Source organism: Porites lutea, chromosome 9 (genome assembly GCF_958299795.1).
Source record: "Porites lutea chromosome 9, jaPorLute2.1, whole genome shotgun sequence".
Classification (NCBI taxonomy): Eukaryota; Metazoa; Cnidaria; class Anthozoa; order Scleractinia; family Poritidae; genus Porites; species Porites lutea.
This window is the reverse complement of record NC_133209.1, coordinates 2,409,966-2,430,000: the sequence shown is the minus strand read 5'-3', so window position 1 is coordinate 2,430,000 and position 20,035 is coordinate 2,409,966. Positions and strand designations below refer to the sequence as shown.

The 20,035-nt window shown below is 38.2% G+C and overlaps 3 protein-coding genes across 4 annotated transcripts; all 3 read left to right on the top strand.

Annotated features, from left to right (window-relative positions):
- The first annotated feature begins 2,480 nt into the window (after positions 1 to 2,480).
- LOC140948045 (melatonin receptor type 1A-like) lies at positions 2,481 to 3,864 on the top strand. The gene has a single exon (XM_073397263.1). The coding sequence runs from the start codon at positions 2,574 to 2,576 to the stop codon at positions 3,639 to 3,641; it is 1,068 nt and encodes a 355-aa protein (XP_073253364.1). The 5' UTR covers positions 2,481 to 2,573; the 3' UTR covers positions 3,642 to 3,864.
- A 2,780-nt stretch (positions 3,865 to 6,644) lies between these two features.
- LOC140948123 (melatonin receptor type 1A-like) lies at positions 6,645 to 7,682 on the top strand. Its single transcript, XM_073397350.1, has one exon. It carries the CDS (start codon positions 6,645 to 6,647, stop codon positions 7,680 to 7,682), a length of 1,038 nt encoding a protein of 345 aa, XP_073253451.1.
- Positions 7,683 to 10,121: 2,439 nt separating this feature from the next.
- Positions 10,122 to 16,281, top strand: LOC140948326 (CCR4-NOT transcription complex subunit 7-like). Of its 2 annotated transcripts, none has more exons than XM_073397555.1 (7): positions 10,122 to 10,276; positions 10,427 to 10,690; positions 11,242 to 11,435; positions 12,446 to 12,607; positions 13,043 to 13,220; positions 13,398 to 13,475; positions 14,487 to 16,281. In XM_073397555.1, exons 2-7 carry the CDS (start codon positions 10,580 to 10,582, stop codon positions 14,613 to 14,615), a joined length of 852 nt encoding a protein of 283 aa, XP_073253656.1. In that variant the 5' UTR covers positions 10,122 to 10,276; positions 10,427 to 10,579; the 3' UTR covers positions 14,616 to 16,281. The 2 variants fall into 2 exon arrangements, with proteins under 2 accessions (XP_073253656.1, XP_073253657.1); XM_073397556.1 differs by having other exon boundaries at positions 10,135 to 10,276; positions 10,431 to 10,690.
- Positions 16,282 to 20,035: the final 3,754 nt, after the last annotated feature.

Genomic DNA, 20,035 nt, shown 5'->3' with positions numbered 1-20,035 from the left:
GTTCCGAAAATTCTAGATCTCAAATCGTCTTCCGAACAGATATTTTCCAAAAATAGACGCTGGGTGCCCCTGCTTGAAGTGTATTTCAGTTTCGGATTCCAAGGCCAAGAATTCCTGATTCCACAAGCAAACGTTTCCCAGATTCCAGATTTCTTTATATGGGACGATAATATTTAGCTTTGAAGTGGCATACCTGCGTATTGAGTGAGCTTTGAACTTGGTTTCCTTGTACACAGTTAGTTCTACATTTATTTCTTTGTCTAAGATCTTTACTGTTGATTTCTGCTCAGTCTGCTCTCTTTATTCAGTTTCCTTGCCGACGGACTAACATGGCTGATCCGTGGAAGAGCAATGAGTCCGGTTGTTTGAGGCAAAATGGACCGGAATAGTAAGCATACTGCTTCACACGCAAGAAGTGACTTCTCGTGTGTGTAGACCCTGTGAAGTATGCGGCCCATAATCATGTTAAGAACACCCGGAGAGCTCCGCTTTGTATAGTAGATCGACTTGCAGGCGAGCTAACCTGGGTACCAGAGGTTTTTTCTTTGTCGTCACACATCTTTGTCCGAAGACCGAAGCCACGACCGGCAAAGACACGACAGAAAAAAAACTCGGGTCATTACAAAGACTTTATCATAATCCATAGGGTATCGGCGAGTAATGTTTCACGGAGAAAAATGCGTTTTTTTTGTCAGTTATCTAGAATATTAGAAAATATTTTTTTGCTTTATTTTATTTTATTTTATTAGCTTCGCCAACATAATATAAAATTGATACATTCAATCATGCAGGTAATCAAACAAAGTAACAAAGAAAAAGGGGCAGAGATTCCTCATTAGCGTGCGCCAGTTACTGCGGGCCCAGAAAATTAAAAATATAAGAATAGCCCAGTAAAGATACATAATCACAAAATTAAAAGCAACACGGGGCAGGCTGGCGAAACTACGACACTTATTACATTTAAGACTGACAGACTTAAAAATGCGGGGATTTTCACAGTAATTAATACTCTACTATTGCCTGTTTAAAATCATTCAGGGCGTTCATGCGCAGGTTCAGTTCATTAGCAACAACGTTCCAGACGCGTATACATCTGCATGATGATATAGAACTTTTGATAATTAAGTTGCTGTCTCACATTTAGGCTCTACGAAGATTTAAGTCTATCCATATAAGAAATTGTGCAGGAAAAAGGCAATTTAAGAGTATATTTAGTGGCATGTCTCTGTGTCCTTTTACTTATTAGGCGAAAAAAAATTGTGTTCACTGCGGGGGTTTCATTACGAAAATGGCCCTGATTATAAAATAACAATACAGTGAAACCCCGCTATAACGAAGTGTCACGGTACCGAAAAAAATGTTCGTTATACCGGGGTCTTCGTTATAGCGAAGACCCCGTTATAACGAATTATCCGGTCAACAACAGAAATATTCGTTATAGCGGGGTAATTTAAAATTACCAAAAATTCAATACTACACGTAGAAATCATTACTTTTATTCATTTTATATTGTAAACTATAAGTACAACGGTTGTCAATCGAGACATAAAATTCAAGAACATTTTCAATTTAAAACTTTAAAATTCAGAAGTAACAGTAACATCCGAGGGAAATCATCGATGTCGTTTCCTGTAGTAATCATCTCATGTGCCATTGACACTGTCACGTGTATTTCACTTGTTCTTAAAACACGGAGGACAAATCTCAGTGGAAGTGACTGGTAAACGGAGAAACAAGGGCATTGGACTAGAAATTCCGGCTACTTATTTGTTTTATCACAAGAAGCCTTCGAAAGTGAAGAAGTTAATAGAATTAATAAGAGACAAAGAAGAGAGCAGAAGTTAATTGATGTCGAAATACTGTATAACGCCAATGTCTATGACATAATAAGCCGTTGACTGATAGGTTGCTGTCAAAGGATTTGTTGACTGTTGATCTGTACAGCGTTTTATCTTCTGTCGCGTGTTGAGAAAACCGGAATAAAGCAAGCTGTGAATTCTACTCTACGCTCAAATCTGTCGTTGTTACTGACTGCGACCGAGCAACAGGACAAAATATTCGTTATAGCGAGGTAAATTGTGCGTTGGGACCGTCAAAATCTTTCGTTATAGCGGGGATTTCGTTATGGCGGGGTTCGTTATAGCGGGGTTCGTTTCAACATATTTTACTGTAAATTTGCCGGGCTTTCAAATGTTGTTCTTTATAACGGGGTCTTCGTTATAGCGAGGTTCGTTATAGCGGGGTTCCACTGTATAACAGTTTCCCACGTGACCTTGTTTCCCTTCAATTTTCTTCATACCTCGCATTTGGTCAGTTCGTCCGTCCTATCAGTTTTAGTTTCGTTGTAGGTAATTTTGGCTTGCGTGTCACCTGCCAAGCGAACCGTCAATAATTGACCGTATGATATAGAAAGTGCGGAAGGTCGAATTAAACCACTTTTGTCAGGCTTTATGAACTCAACAGGCTCTCTAAAATTGAAATTTATTCAAAACCGGTCAATATCGATATCACTTTCTGTCTGCCTCACATTTCGGCAAAGAATACCGTTGTCGGCATAAGAAAGCCTTGGCATCATGAACGTGACAGCAACCACAATCGAAGTCTTCGCCCAGCAATTGAAAAGCCGAACAACTGTGGTTCAAATGGTAGAATCCTTTTTCCTGTTAATGATCAACCTTGTCTCCTTCGTTGGAAATCTATTGCTTGGAATCGCGGTCCTCAAAAACCCGAATCTTCGAAGAACTATTCCCAACATGTACATTATATCTTTGGCTGTTTCCGACTTCTTAATGTCATTGTTGGGAATTCCGTTTTCAGTAGCTTCTCTCATCACAGGAAAATGGCCGTTCAATAATTTCACTTGCCAGTTTCAAGGATTCTGGATCCTTTTCATGTGCGCTGTGTCTTTGCAGACTCTAGCCGTCACCGCTGTGAACAGATATTTCCGAGTTGTTCGTTCCCGCGGGTTGTATCAGAAAATTTTCAATATGAAGACAACAAAAATAACAATTGCAATTCTGTGGATCGTGGCTCTCTTTGCGCCTCTTCCGTATGTTGTTGCTGGCCACGAGTTTTTCTTTCACGCAGGAAAAGTATTTTGCGCTCATAACGCGGAATCGTTGTATGAAGGCTACGGAGCTTATTTGGTTCTCGTTTATATAGCCATTCCTTTAATCATCATTTTAACTTGTTATACAAGAGTTTTCATCGCAGTGCGAAAACACAACTTAAACTTTCGCCCCCGAATTCGCTTTAATGGCAAGAGCGGAAGGAACTCCTCGAACAACAGCTGCCTTTCGGTTGAAGAAGTAAACGTCACATATATTCTGCTGGTTGTTGTCATAGGTTTTCTATCCTGCTGGACACCTGTTTTAGTCATTGATATGATCGATTTTGTAAACGGAGATTGGAAGCTAAAGCGACCAGTCTATGTGAGCTACACCTGTCTTGGCTTTGCCAGCACTTCACTCAACCCCATCATATACGGAGTCATGAATCGAACCTTTCGTTCGGAATACTTGAAGATTTTTGCGGTTTTTAAAAGTTGGAATTTTAGTACAACGTCAACAAATTCGGACTATGGAAATGGGCCAGTGCGAGCAGATGATGGTCCTAAAAATAACAACACAACTCAGCTTTAGAGAAAGACGGCCTTTACTTATTCTAATCAGGTCGAGCGTGAGAATCGAAAAGTATATCAGAACTTCCTGTATTATCATCTATTAATAACTCCAGTCTAGTCTGAGGAAAAATAAGCAAACCGAAGGGCAATATAGTAGACTAATATTATTCTTGAGCGCAATATTCACAGCGGTGCAGGAAGTTCCTTTTCGAAAGAAGTATATGCACTGCTTCATCCTGTTGAAACGGCTGGCTGGTACTTCCCAAAAAGAGTCTCTCATTTTTGGTTGGTTTGAAGGGTTTGATAAGCCCCCTCCATCCCCCTCCTCACTAGTGAACTTACACATTATATTAGGACAGTAAAGGAAAGAAAACGGAAAACCTTGTGTGACACTCTGACAAAAATTCAGTGTTTGAAAAACATTCCCTAAACTTTACCTTCCTTCAAACAGATCTTTTTTTCCAAAGACCAGAACACGGTAATGTTAAGTAATTATATCACGACAAAACACGCAAGTAATAGCCCTGTCGCGTTTGTCACACCCAAAGTTGCCGTTCTCTTCTTTCTGCCGTCATTGGGGTAAGCTTACTTAGTAAATCCAACGGCCCTGCTCCCTATACCGTAACGGATGGTACCACGATCTGGGCAATCTATCGTGTACCAAACGCCAGTAGCACTGACAAGCCATGATTAACCGTTATTCCTCTACCGCGGAGGAGCTGTCTATCGTTGAAATCATTACCAATTTAAGTTGGGAGCCTTTGACCAAGCGTAGAGAAGCCCACGTCGTTTTCCTTGTTAAAAAAACTATGCATCAAAAACGGTATGCCTAGTTATCTCCAGAATTACTTTGCACTACGCAACTTAAATTTTCGGGCTATAACACAACGGCCTCGCACCGAATTATTTGTCCTCGAAATTCATTCAGCGGAGTGATGTGATTACTTCTTACAATTTGCGCGATTCTGATAATAAGCTTGCAATCCATTGCCACGTACTAACCATTGCAAAAATAGCTTTGCCTTTAGTGGTGCAGTCCTCTGGAAGAGTCTACCCTCAACTGTTAGGCAAGCAACATCTCTGACTAATTTCCGACGATTCTTAATTAATTCCGACACGGCATTCATGTAAAGCAGGTTTTAATTTAGTTTACTTTTCTTTAATAGTTAGCAATATTTCAAATTATAGAAGATTAACCTGTATACATCGTTTCGTATTAAGTTGTAGCTTTATATTAAATTGTTAATGCATGATGTATTTACCGTGTTTTTAAATAAAGATGATGATGATGATGATAATGAGGAGGAGGTATAAAATAATATTGTTCTGGAAAAAGTGAATCTTAAGTGTACATAGCAATCTTTCTTCTGCAAAGGAGCTCGGTTTTTAATATTAACTAATCTTGGTCATGATGTAGCAATTTCCGCATTTTTCTTTGAACTTTTTTGAAAGCATTATTGTTAGTCTTTTTATCCTTTGAACAGCAGGACATCCACATCGATGACAATTTTTTCTAAAACAGACACAGTTATCCTGTATAACTATGCTCTTCTTATCATTGTTGTAAGAATACTAAAATAATTTTAATTATAATAAATCAGATTTTATTAAAAAATAATTTAAATAATTTATATGGAATCATTCCCTAACGCGTCTCGCCAACGGGCCTCTCATACTGCTTAAGTTATTTGTGGGAGGAGGGGGGAGGGGGAGAGGGAAGGGGGTGGGAACGATACCGAGGGATACAATAGCACACAACACATGCAGTTTTTACGTTATGGCCCTTTTTAATTAATTTCTATCCGAGTCTAAATTTTGAAATGAACGTTCATCGCAATCATCAGACCAGTGGTGATACTATTGAAGGGAAGACAAAATAATTCAAAAAAGTAACTTATTTCTCCAGGATAAATTCAGTAATTTTTAATAAATTAATATCATTGTTAATATGTTTACGTTGGTAGGAAGAATTACTATTACAGTGTGCCGTAGTCTGTCTCGAACTCCGTCACGATTTTGAAGAAATTAACTTTTATTTTAAAAATTGACGTCCACTTTTTAAAAAATACATAAGGAAGTCGATCTATCCTTTCTTACTATAGTTGAAGACAAATTCTGTAATTGACAAGCAGTAAAAAAGAGATTAAAATGAAAATGACGTCGGAAATCGAGTCAGAAAGTAAATATGACGGTTGATTTTACTGAAAACTGAAAGTATTCGCTGAAAACTTAAGTGAACCTCGCAGCTGCATCCTACAAGACAATAGCTAAATAAAAAACGTTTTCACCAGCCGCCGGATTCTGTGATTTTGTTTCCCTGTGGTATCATTATTCCTATGGGCCTTTAGATGAATGTTGTGATCAATGAGTAATGGTGATTTATGTTCGGGCTGAAAGCTGGTTTTTATTTTAGTCTGTCAGTATCTTCATCATCATCATCTTCATCATCATTTGAGTCCCTGAGATCAGCTGAGATACAATATACAACGGCTCAAATTTGCCCAAAGTGAATTTTGTCAGATATTTATGGTACGCCTTTAGTTTGCAGTTTCCTGTGCTGGTAAGGACGAAAAAGGTATTGTTGAAGAATTGAAACGGATGAGAAAGTGACAATTACTGAAACTACTTACAAAATCCTCAAAACACCCCTCTTCAGAGTGATTGCTAATGGTATAGATACGCGTCTAAATTGATAGTTATTAACTGATAAAATTGTCCCACAGAAACTTAAACATCCTGTTGCCTAAAAATTAAAATCAAAATGCAAACATCGTCGGATGTCACTCTTAATATATACATTTCTTGTATGTAATAAAGGACCTAGCCTTTGTTTTTCAGCAGAACATCAACCTGAGGTAGAAAGTCTAGCCGTGAATCGTGGCTAAGGTCATTTGCGGAGCAGGGCAATTGATCGGGAATAACTACAAAATTCCAAGTTTTTCCAAGGACTCGCCTCGGTAGTGTAAATTGAAAAGTTATGTCCGGGGTATGTCAAATTCAGACTTCAAATTATAGTGGCTCTATGTTAATTCAAACTTTGACATCGATTGAAAACTTTGCATGGGAGCTTAAATACCGCTCCAACGCTACTCGAGCAATTGAATCTGGGTTTTTGTTTTTGATCAACTTCGTCTCATTTGCTGGAAATCTTTTGCTTGGAATCGCGGTCATCAAAAACCCGAATCTTCGACGAACTGTTCCTAACATGTACATTATATCTTTGGCTGTTTCCGACTTCTTAATGTCATTAATGGGAATTCCGTTTTCAGTAGCTTCTCTTATCACAGGAAAATGGCCGTTTAACAACTTTATTTGTCAGCTACAAGGACTCTGGATTCTTCTCTTGTGCGCCGTGTCTTTGCAGACTTTAGCCGTCACCGCTTTGAACAGATATTTCCGAGTTGTTCGTTCCCGCGTGTTGTATCAAAAAATTTTCAACGTGAAGACAACAAAGGTGACAATCGCAATTCTGTGGATCATGGCTCTCTTTGCGCCTCTTCCGTATGTTGTTGCAGGGCACGACTTTTTTTTCCACTCTGGAAAAGCCTTTTGCACATATGATGCGGAATCGTTGCATGAAGGCTACGGAGTTTACTTGGTTCTCGTTTATATAGCTATTCCCTTAATCCTCATTACAATCTGTTATACAAGAGTTTTCATCGCGGTCCGCCGACATAATCTTGTAGTTTTTCGGCAAAGAATTCGTCCTTTAAATCGACAATTAAACTTTGGTCCACAAAATCCGAGATTGTCTGTCGAGGAGGTTAAAGTGACGAACATCCTGCTAGTTGTGGTGGTAGCTTTTTTAAGCTGCTGGACTCCCGTCTTAGTCATTGATTTGGTCGATTTTATAACCGGAGATTGGAAGCTCAAGCGACCAGTCTATGTAAGCTACACCTGTTTTGGCTTCGCTAGTACAGCTCTCAATCCCATCATATACGGAATCATGAATCGCACGTTTCGTACGGAATATTTGAGGATTTTTTCCTCCTTAAAGAGGTTCGTTCTCGGGTCAAACACAAATGTTCGGATTGCCCCTGCAGTGATCGTGATTGCTTGAGCTGAAATCAGAGGGGCTAGTAATGTCAGTAATCACTTTTACGGCAAAAAGCGAAGTCGAAGCGAGGGGGAAGCGGCAGAAATGGTCGGCATACTTTTATAAATGTATCCGATGACAACAAGTTACAACATAATTCGACTGAAATAAATGGTACTTGCCAAGTTTGCTTGAAGATAAAACACTCTTCAAACGGCGAATAGTAACCGCGTGGTCATCCTCAGTTCCTCTAGAGCAGCGCTCTCATTTTGTCGACGTGGAAGAACTTCGGTTGACTCATGACTCTTGTAATAGAGTCAGTCTATGGTCTTCTGACACAGAAAACACAAACTACAATGAGCCAGAATGCTGCATCAGTCTTATTTCAACCCTATAAATGAAGCACTTAATTCAGTATATATTATATTGCTAACCCATCAAGGTTAAAAAATAATTTCATAACATTTCACCTAGTCACCTACTTAATACATAGAAAGTAACCTTCAACCCGTTCTATAAGTACTCCTTTTGGTCGGATCTCAATCGTCTGCTACTTGCAGTTCCTATACAGGGCCGGGTCAGTTCAAAGCATTGTTAAGTTAACCCAGGGTCAGTGCGAAATTTGATTTGAGATAGGAAAGCTTAAAAAGCAAATTCAATTTTATACCTTTTCCCCACAATTTGATGATTGGATGCTCTAAAAAGAAGAGTTATCCGGGCTGAAATGCTTTTGAATAAAAGAAAAAAAAACCCAGGTTAAAATTTAACTCTGGGTTAGGATTAATCGGCCTTCGAACAATTGGGCCCTGAAGGTTCCGTAAAAAAGGGTCTTGGTGTCAGAGACTAACTACCTACTGCAGGGGAGATCCAAACGACCTGTCCCCCCCGGACCTTGCATTCCCTACTCCTGCCCCTTTTTTCTTGACTTCTTTGTCGATTGCGAGATATTTCCGCATTGCTGCGTAATTTCTCCCATCTTATCCCGTTACCTGCCCTTTTAGAACTCCCTAATCTCGTATCCGAGGGAGATCTAGGTACATTAAGAACTCTCACCATCCGCTCTTCCCTCCCCCCACTCTCGTCAACCCGTCTTTAAAAGTCTTGACCGCGTGGTGTGCTAGACTCGTACCCAGTCGCTATGTGTTTTCGGGGTGAGAGAAGATTGGGGGTTAGGTTGAGGCGCGCGCGGGGTGTCATGGGAAGGGACGAAGGAAAAATAGCTAGGGTTAGCCCTTAAGGTTAGCCCGCGTTAATAGCCCGCGCTACCCGCGCGCCTCAACCTAACCTCCAATCTTCTCTCATCCCGAAACCACATAAATAACGACTGGGTACGAGTCTGGTGGTGTGTGTGACCGGACATCCCCGAGATAAATTTGCCATGGAAAATATCCATAGTACGTCGAAAGGAAGAAGAAACCGCCCCTGACATTTGACTTGGTAAATAGCTGGTTTTTTCGATACCAAGGCAAGAGAGCCAATCAGGTTTCTTTTAATATTTGACACCAACATGAAACCTCAAAAATGTTGCTTTTTTTCGGCTTTCTTTCGCGCTGTTGAGAGAATGATCGATGTCAGTGATATGGCAGAATTCACGTTTTAACTTTTTACTTTCACCTTTTAAAAAAGGGGAAAATTACAGGGAAATGTTAAAGCAATTTAGGAAAGATATTTCCCCAAAAAATATGTGCTATTCCTGGCATGTAATCGAACAGTGCGGGGATGCAGCTGAACTGTAAAATGGAATCTATAAAGGTCAAAGTGAAAAAAAAAAACCGCTATATACCTTTACTAAATTATCAGGACTAACATACCAGTTGAAATTTCAACTAAATTATTCGTAAAGTTTGATTACCACGGCAAACTTAACCCACGTTTTACCCCCCGGGGGGGGGGGGGGTACTCGCAGAAAGATTGGGTAGGCGTGTGCGGCCCGCTTCCCAAAACCCTTACCCTATTTATGACCAAAATCTGCGATTTTCCCTACCCTATTTATGACCTAACCAAAAATTTGATACCCCTATTTATGCGGCACGTACACAAAACCGTAAACATAATTTGTGAAGGGCTTTTGTTGCTTGTATTTTCCAGCCTACAAAGCAGCCGGTGGAGAGGAAGACAAAGCGCGGATGGAAGGAGGGGGACATGATAAGGAAGTAGCTTCTTCTAAAAATGTGGATTCAAGACTACAGTGCAAAAATCGTTACCCTATTTATGACCAAAACGGCGGCAAAATAGCCAAAATCGATACCCAATTTATGACCAAAACGGCTGAAAAACCCTACCCCTTTGGGGCTGCACATACCTATATAGCCCATATTAGGGAGTACCCCCCCCCCTCCCCCCCTCGGGGGGGTTTACCACGGTTTTGTTGACGTCGGAAATGCTTCTTAACGTTTGTTCGGCGGGAAAAAATAACGCGGCTGCGGGCCTATGGAAAATGCTAATGCGGTTTTCACCTGAAAGGTGTGCGCGTTGTTTTGGTGACTTATGCGCGGCCGCCATATTGAAAGATTAAGATAGAAATTTGGTCGTTTACTTTTGATGATTCAGGGACATAACTTCAACCTTTTACACATTTGGAAACTAAGATCGAAAAGGAAGCGGTCGAGGAGGGAAAGGTGAGAATTTATTGTCTAAAATTTAACTTTAAAAGCTAGATTTTGACTTCTCTGTTTATGAACATGTGAGTCGTCTTTTTAAGCTTAAATTGTTGAGCATAGCTAATGGCACGACCTACACCTAGACGATCTTGATTTTCCTTTCTTTAGATAGTATTTCCCGGTAGCAGGGTTTATCCTGCAAGGGCAGAAAGTGGATCTACGTATGCACAGAAAATATAAGCAGCTAATCCAAGGAGTATAAAAGTCCATACAGCTGTGTGTTGGTTGGCTCCGATCTTGGGACTGTTATTGCAAGACAAAATGCCTTCCAACGTAACGAATTTTAACATCAGGGATGTCTGGAAAAATAACATGGAGGAAGAGTTCGCTAAAATTCGTGATATAATAGAAAACTATCCTTATGTGGCTATGGTGAGTTCAATATACGGTATTTTCATGGTAAGATTTGTGCACAGCCTCGTAAAGTTTAGCTTCAGGTTTTCATACATTTGTCGTCTTTATTCATATTAAGTGATACGTGTGAAAATGGGATTGCCTCAGACACAATGAATGTATGGGTTGTGCAGAAATCTTACAAGTTTTAAAGTTATTAAAATTTTTTTTTTTTCATTGAAGAAAACATATACTATAAATGTGTCGTTACAGAAACAGCAATGTTGCTGGAAAATCTCTAGTATGCTTTATGCAAAGCTTTGGGTTAGACTGTAGGATACTGCCCCCCCCCCCCCCCTCTCATTTGTGTCAAAATCACTGAGAGAAAATAAAGGAATCTTCTCTTTTGACAAGTGTTGAACCTGTGAGGAGTGTCTATGAGCTGTCGCGAGATATGTTAGTACCTAAGGCCAGGTATCATAACATTGCTCCCAGCTTTCATGACTTACACAAGTTTTATTTAGTGTTCTGTCACTCAACAAACAGATGACTTATCACATTTGTCAAAAACTTCCTATTCTTTTTCTCAGGACACAGAATTTCCTGGTGTAGTAGCTCGACCAATAGGAGAGTTCCGCAGCACATCAGAATACCAGTATCAATTGCTTAGGTGTAATGTAGACTTACTAAAGATCATACAACTTGGTTTATCCTTTTATAATGAGAAAGGCCAGCAGGCGCCTGTTGGAGCTACATGTCAGTTCAACTTCAAGTTTAATTTAACGTAAGTTTGTTTAAATTAATATACTGTTGTGCTGCATATACAGAGGGTTGTATAGGTGTATGTCTGCGATATGTGGTTAGCTGAATTCAATAAATTTTTTTTGTGTGTTCTGTGACCAAAAGGTTGAGGATGCCCCGAGAAGAGCTTGAATTAATTATTAATATTTGAGATTTTGTTTCTTGTTTTTGTTGGGATGTTCAGTTTCGAGACCTCTGGAAGATAAATAATGACTATGAAAACATGTAATGAGATTGATGAGGGTCTGTAAGTTGCTATGTGCAGTCTTTCTTTTCCTTTTCCTTTAACCGTTTTTTTGCACTCTTTTGCCACTTTTTTCTTCATCTAAGAACAAGATAAAGAATGGTACTTAACATACTGATTATCATGACCCGAAAGCTGAAATAAAATTTTGATATCAGTGGTTAGTGCTTAGTTAGTTTTTTGGTCTGTGAACTGTGCCAGCGACCCTTCCTGTACGACACTCTATACAGCTACAGTAGTTACCATGGTAAATGCCATTTACTGTGGTGCCCCTCTGTGTGGGTAGTGGCCCAGTGGTTAGTGCTTTCCAGTTGGTAAGAAGAGGTTGCAATTCATGCCCTGCCAAAGTCATTGTGTTGAGTTTTTACTCTCACAGTGCCTCACTCCAAACAGCTGTATATACCAGTGACTGTGAGGGACTACCATCTGGTCGAGGGAGAATAGAAAAATTTCCGAAAGGAATTGGGTAAAAACTCTCGCCTGATGAGCCACTTGGCTTATTTGCAGATGGTCAGCTTGTGTAAATTGCTATCCAGAGGTCTGCTGTGACTTCTTGCTGGATTTGTTTTTTGTTAGCTCGTAGTTAATCTTTTGGGTCCTGTGTATAACCAACCTGTAGGTTTTGCCTTCTGGAAGTTGGGGTTTATGTTTGATGTGGATTGTTGAATTGTGATTTTAAGTGGAACATGTGATAGAAATCTCCCATTAGTTAAACAAAGTATTTATAACTTTTTTTTCATACTTTACAGGGAAGATATGTATGCCCAAGATTCAATAGATTTACTCAATCGAGCAGGGATTCAGTTTAAAAGACATGAAGAAGAAGGAATTGATGTTGGTGACTTTGCAGAGCTGCTTATAACATCAGGACTTGTACTTAATGAAGATGTAAAATGGTTATCATTTCACAGGTGTTTGTGATACTGTTTGACAGTTCCTTTCCGTCAAGCATCTTCTCCATTCTTGTCCTGTACTGTTCTTCATGCATGTTTTATGCTTCTAATAACTAAGGAGAATTGGTTGAAGGTTGATGAATTTTCTCTTACCAGCCTGGAGCAGTCATGCAGGCCTACCAGGCCCCTTTTTAACAATATTTTCTTTATCTCAGCCAACATTGCTTGCATGTTCGACAGCTGATATTATTTACTAGCCCGATGGTTTACTCTGCTAGCCTTAGGCTATTTGACAAAAACTTTGTTGTGTCCTGACCACACCTTGGTTACCATATATTGCTTAGTTGTTGCTACTGAAGCGCAGCAGCCTATTAATATTCTCCTACAAGACTTACATGTAGTTATACAGACACTTTTTCTAATGTCAGTTAATTCTTTTCTTTTGTTTTCTAGTGGTTATGATTTTGCTTACCTTTTGAAAGTCCTGACAGCACAAAACCTGCCTAGTGAGGAATCAGAATTCTTTGATCTCCTTAAGCTATATTTTCCAAATATTTATGACGTAAAGTACTTAATGAAAAGTTGCAAAAGTCTTAAAGGTGGTCTACAGGAGGTGGCTGAACTACTGGAGGTAAGAATCCAAATAAATAAATCATTTGATGAATCTAGGCAGATGCCAATTGTCTTGATTATTATTTGATTAATTATGGAGTTAATCATGAAACAAACACAAAATAACAAAAGCAAAAGAAGTAAAGTAAATGTTATGTAACCGTTAACAAACTTTCTCTGTTAAATTTATTTGAAGCTTGAAAGAGTAGGACCCCAGCATCAAGCCGGAAGTGATAGTCTTTTAACAGGAAATGCATTTTTTAGAATGAGAGAGGTATGCATCCATTTTACCTGTTTTTTTTTAGTGAGTAATATGATATTATTAAATCATTTTTCAATTTGTCCTCACAATGCACTTGATTGTTTCTTCAAACAAAACAGGATTTTTACAAGACATTTTTGAAATATATTACTACAGTCCTCAAATTAAATTATCAAACATACCTCACTGAAACGACGGAAAACAAATGTCAATCCCCAAAGCACTTTGTTTAAGGTCTAATTGATTGTAGTAGATCATGTTTAGTCGTAAAGATCCAGAGATAATGATTATATTAAAGAGATCTTATGATTTGCATTTCTTTTAACAAAACATGAAAACCTTTTAAAACTATTGAATTATTGAAAGTGCGTTTTTGAATTTCCCCACAACCTGATTGGCCAATTGAACAATGGCTTTTCTATTGGGCCAAACATTGCTCGTACTCAAATTCTGATAGACAACAGGAGGCCCAAAGCAAGGATTTCAGCACTGGCTCGCAGAAGGACTTTAACAGAGGTTTAGTTTCATCTGAAGATCACAGTTATTTTCTTACAAATAGTTATGGTGAGTCCTGGGACTCATCTTGTGAAAAATCATGAGTCCCTATCCACAACCAATGCATCCCAGTTAAAAAAAAAACAGCAAAAAAACAAAAACAAAAACAAGCTTGGGCCTTTCTGTAACCAGACAGTTAATCTGGAGACAGACTCCAAAACTCTTTATTACAGTTTACTGAATTTAAAATATAGTCCTTCTTTTTATTTAAAGCACAAAAAAGACTAAAATAAATAATTATGCGTCTTTAAACAACAGCCACAGTCATCACACCAAGAGGATATTCTACCAAAAAATCTTCAAATTGATTGATCATTCACTGCATCCTATGGGACGCATGCCATGAATTATTTTGCGTCTTTGGGGATTTTTATGTGTCAGGGATGCGGACGCAGAGGTAACAAAATCACTGGGTTCATGCTAAGTTGGCATAATATTAATAATATTATTGTTGTTTCCATTCCGTAGATGTTTTTTGAAGACAATATAGATGATGCAAAATACTGTGGACACCTTTATGGGCTAGGGACTTCATATGTAAATGGCGGACAGGCCTACAGTGGACCTACATCTAACAGCAACAACAATTCTTCCTGATACATGTGAAGTGTGTATTTTAACCCTGTATCATCAAGATTTTTATTTCACATTTTGTTAGCATCCCTGTTGCAGTGTATAATTTTTAAGAAAATATGAGAACTTAAGAAAATCGTATTTCACATATACTTTTTTTAGTTTTCTTTTTATGTCCATCACCTTGACACTAATTTTCAAAACAAAACATCTTTTTTTTGTTCCATAAAATTTATTCATAATTTGTATTATATGGGCTAGAAAATTTCTAAGAAAGCTCTGGCTTGTTTTTTTTTCTGAATGAGCATTTTGTACTGTACTGTCAAAGAAAGGCCAAAGTAAAGTTTCCTCAAAATAAGTTATATCACTGGTTGAAACTAGCAGTTAGTTTTTGTCAAGTTATTGAAAACTAATGGCATGATGATGGATGTTGTATAGCCTGAGAAAACAGCTGACATTTGGCCATGCCACCAGTGGTGTCCCTGTGGAATGACATCTGGAACTAGCACAGAAATTCCATACTGATGATGGGTCACTACCCAGATCTAGGTAGTGCTTCTGATTGGTTGTACCTAGGGGAAATTTGTTCTGACCAATCAGAAGCACTAGCCAGATCTAGGTAGTGATGCTTCATCAGTATGGAATGTCTGTGCACATTTTTCAGAGCTCATTTCGCAGGGAAACCAGTTTTACCATTGCAAAATAGTGGCTGTTTTCTCGGGCTAATATTGTAGAGATGTTTGGAATTTAAACTTTACAGTTCAACAGGAACATGGATGCTTGCCATGCCAAGTTCTAACCACAAACCCACTTGAACTTTTTAATATTCTTTTTAGATTTAACCTTATTACGATAGAAAGAGGCATATATATTATCATATCACAGAAGTGTAAATTCATTTTAAGTATAAACCAATGGGATTGCTCTTCCAATGCTACAGTTCATTGTGCATGCAACAATGCTTTTGTATTACTTATTCTTGTTAAAGTGTAATCTTTTTCTGTGGTGCAACATTTACTCATTCCCTTTTACTTACATGTCGATGTAAATGTTGTCATCAATGTATCATAGTTTGTTGACTGTATTCATAACTAGATCTTCACTTCCTGTAATGAGATTTTGTATTCAGATCACTTTAAATTAATTTGTCTTTTGTTGCTCAAGCTCTATCTACTTTGTAGCTCCATTATGCAGAAGAGTAGTAAACAAGTGGTCAAAAAATGGTTTTGCCCAGAGTGATGTGAGCTCCATTCCAAAACTTTGTGATAGCAATACATTCCCAGCAGCTCACCATATACAAAGTTATTTGGGTAGCCAATGTTTACACTTGTTACTCTAGATAACTCAGTTTATGTAATGTCATTTCCACTTCATTGCGATATTCCTTCGGTTCAAACTTGTGAGTGGTATTTTTTGCAATTTCTTATAACTTGTCAAAGTACCACTACTTTTCTTTACTCAGGATAAGAGTAGACTTTATATACCATTAATGGTGACATTCAAGTTGTACAAAAAATTGCACTCTGTCTCTTATCCACCCACGTTGCAGGGAGGCCATTGGTTTCTACTTGCCTGTGAAAGTACATTCACTGTATTTATATATTCTAATCCATGTAATTAGTAGTTTATACTAGGAGTTTTTGCAGGGAAATGGTCATTAAAGTTCAAAATATGAATGGAAGTAGAAAATGATGATGTTTTGTTGTTTGTTTCAATGATAAACTTGCCCTCCAAATTTGGGTAAGAGGTGTTTTTTTAACAAAGGGTTGAATTCTGTCCAGTAGTTATTTTATCCAGGTATGCCTAGGCTGGTAACAAGAAAAGGACTTTTGCCTGTTCCCTGGAGTGTAGTCTTGTTTGTTTTGGTCTAAACTCATCTTTTGTGGTTTTCTTGCATACTACTGATACCCTTCTGCAAGAAAGCTTAAAATGATGAGTTTACACTAAACTCACAAGAATAGAAAAAAAAGGTGAGCCTTGTTATTGTATTGTAATTTGGACAAAATTGAAATAATTTTAAAATATTCCTCTTTTATGTTTGAGTTTTCAAACCTCGATATTTTATCTCTCACACAGCTCATATTTTCAGTTATGGCCTCCTGTAATACAATACTGCTTTATGTAAAGGTAAAGTTCGACACTGTCCAACGCGCCTAAGTTAAGAATGGTTGTTTCATCATACCCTTTCCGCTTGATGTAAGCATGGGCTGCTTGTGGTTTGAAGTATTATTGGTTATCTGCCATGGAGAATTTATGATCCAAAATGGCATAATTAATAATTCAAAGCTGGTTAATGGCATTTTATTTATATTCTCAATTTCGTATCAGTACACAAAGATAAACCTACAGAAGTCTCAGCAACAAAAACAGCCTTAAATACTAGATGTGCTGCTCGTCACAAAAATAATATGCTATCACAAACTAAGTTTTACAACAGAACACTTTTACAGTAATATTAATGTTTGGTTAAAATTTTCAGTTTATTAAATTGTATTTACATTTGTTTTGCTCTATTCCCTAGATAAATTATTTTCTCTTACACCCAATTTGCAAAACAGTCACTAACAAAGCATTGTTTATATAGACAAAATGATACTCAATTAAGGAAAATCAACAGTTCATGGTTAGTTTGCTTTTCATTGTAAATAATAGTTATATGATTAAATTATACATGTACTATAACAAAAGCAAAATATCGGTAACTTTCCTGTGCTTAACTAACACCAATTTCTCAAAACCCCTTTCAGTATTACACAATAATAGTTCTTTGACAATTTACAAAAACTTGTCAGAATTAAAACTTTTGAGCTTTTAGACCACATCTTTGAGTGAACATTCCAGTGAAACGTCTTTGGCATGACTTTTTCGTGTTGCTGTTGTTTTCTAGGCCACCACTGAAGCCAGAACCACAAAGTGTGTTCAAAGTAATAAATGTATGAGCTCAAAAACAATACACTAGCAATATTATCTCCTCCTCTTCAAAATATAATGAGCTTCCTCCACCTAGAGAACTGCTGCTTTACTGACAAATGCTATGAACGAGAGAAAGGAAAATGCTTCCTGGAAGACTACTGTCCAGTTTCCACATTTTGTAGAGTGGTTTTCGTTTGAGTGTCGTAAAACCAAAACCAAAGTAATTACTCTGGCCAATCACATAGGACACAGACAATACATTGAACCAATCAAAACTCGAAGTATTTACATGTGGCTGACGCAAAGCGCGGGAAAATGCATGCGAGCGCGTCACAATTGGCTTTGGTTTTACTTCTGATTGGATGAAAAAGTGGCGCGAATCTTTTAAGCCAATCGCATCGTGTAGAAAGTGCAAAACCAATTACTTTTCGACACTCAAATGAAAACCGCTCTAAGAAAACTGCCACATGCTGAATACTAAAAAGGTTTTAACCCTTTAAGTCCCGATAGTGACCAACATCAATTTTCTCCCAATGGTATCCGTACATTGTCAAGAGATTTGGTTATGAGAATTCATGAAATGATCACCTAAGAGAAAATGCTTTGATCTTTTGTCAAATTCTCTCAACTCATTCTTTAAGGAGATATATAGAGATCAGTTTGGAGAATTTGTATGTGGATATTGGGGCTTAAAGGGTTAACTCTGCCCGTTGCACACCTGCATCATATAACATCTCTTTCAGCCCAATCTACCACATTTAAGGAGGCCCATAAAGATTTTCATCTGAGTATTCACAATATGAACTTTTTATCCCTAAATGGTTTAGTCATCAGTTTTCTCTACAATCTAGAATTACTGGCAAAATATGCAACTCAAAGTGGTATCAAAATTTTTCTTACAACCAAAACAATTGCACTGCAAAAATTGCTATTGCACATCGTGCATATTGAAAGTTGTCATTGTCTCACTGCTAACTGATCTTTTGAATTCAAACCGGACAGAGCGTGTTTTACAGCTGACGCTTACAAAAAACACAGTAAGCACAATCCATGAGATGGATAGTGTTCCTGTGTCTTTCGCATGACATTCTTCTTCTTCCTACAAAGGACTTGCCACACTTTTGGCAAAATATTGTCTCAGGGGCTCTGTTACAATTACATACTGCGTCCTGCAAACAAGGTAAAGAAAAAATAATAAATGACAAATCTGGAAATCAATAAATGTGCAACTACAAAGCATCTTAAGCATAACAAGTTAGAAGTATCCTGGACAGCAACGCTGGCTAAAGAAGAGGTGTCAACAACGGAAATGAACAAAAAATTTCAACTTCAGTAAATTTTAATAAAACAAACCAACGCTGAGATTATTCCAATCGCAAATGTGTGGAAATTGCCCTGTTCAATTATGGCACAGCTTAAACCTTCAAATAGAAAAAGCCTTATATTTAACGGAAACTTGGTAGTATGTCATATTGAAAGGGAAATTGCACAATCACTCGGTCTAAAAGAATAACCTTCATTCGTACATGCAAAAGGTGTGAGATGATATTAAACATCGCCTGTCGATAGCCACAGCGAAAGTCCATGTTCTTTCGCTCACGTCTCGCTAAATAAAACCTTATCAAGCGTTTTTTAAATTCAAGGAGGCATTAAAGGTGATCTTTTCTACTAACGTAACGTGTATAGTGATTGTCTTCTAAGGAAATCGGGAGGTACTAAAAAATAAGTTGCACCACGCGCACAGTTCTTAAAACAAACGTGACTCCCACCTTATCTGGCTTCAAGTTGTTGTTGTTCATGTTACTGCTGCTACCGTTATTTGCTCCTAATATTCGCTCGGAGTGGTTCTTCTCCATCTGAGTTGGAGCTGCAAGCAGACAAAGGGAACAAAACAAGTGAATTTTCGACGACACGAATGCAAAGCTTCTCACGTCCTCACGATCTTACTCGCTGCAGTAAAGATCAACTATCAAAACGTTTCATTACACAGTAAAAGCCTTTGGTACTTACTATCAACTTCGTGAAAGTAATACATCAGTTCTTTGTTCATGTTTTTGAAGTGCTTCGAGAACTACCACACCGTGCGCTGAAGAGCTGAAGATTGTCACTTTTGACAGCGATCTTGCGCACATGTGCGCGGTTTTGGCGCCATATGTGACGTCACTCGCGGTAGGAAAATGAGATACAAAGAGCCAGTTTTCAAACAAAGGAAATATATTTCCCCCGATTTCCGCCGAAGGATTTTGCTGCCCTCCAAATCTATTGTTTAAAGGCAGGCGATTTTGTTTTTACTTTGGATGCGAATAAGCGATTAATATTGAAAGACATATAGCGTAATCGGTCGTTACTGCCATACCAAAGCTCGTAGTCTTGGTAAAATACCGTGATCAGTGTTGATCAACCGTGAGATCGCAAATTGAAGTAGTCAACACGGCGGCTCTGACGCTCGTCCTTATAAAACGCGGCTTCCAAAGTATAACTCTATAAAAACGAACAAAAAAGTCAGTCATCTGCCGAGGAATTGCAGTTTG

Coding starts and splice junctions, on each gene's coding strand:
- LOC140948045 (XM_073397263.1), top strand. CDS start 2,574: ATGAACGTGACAGCAACCACAATCGAAGTCTTCGCCCAGCAATTGAAA.
- LOC140948123 (XM_073397350.1), top strand. CDS start 6,645: ATGTTAATTCAAACTTTGACATCGATTGAAAACTTTGCATGGGAGCTT.
- LOC140948326 (XM_073397555.1), top strand. CDS start 10,580: ATGCCTTCCAACGTAACGAATTTTAACATCAGGGATGTCTGGAAAAAT. Junction 10,691..11,241: donor ACTATCCTTATGTGGCTATG/GTGAGTTCAATA, acceptor TCTTTTTCTCAG/GACACAGAATTTCCTGGTGT. Junction 13,221..13,397: donor AGGTGGCTGAACTACTGGAG/GTAAGAATCCAA, acceptor ATTTATTTGAAG/CTTGAAAGAGTAGGACCCCA.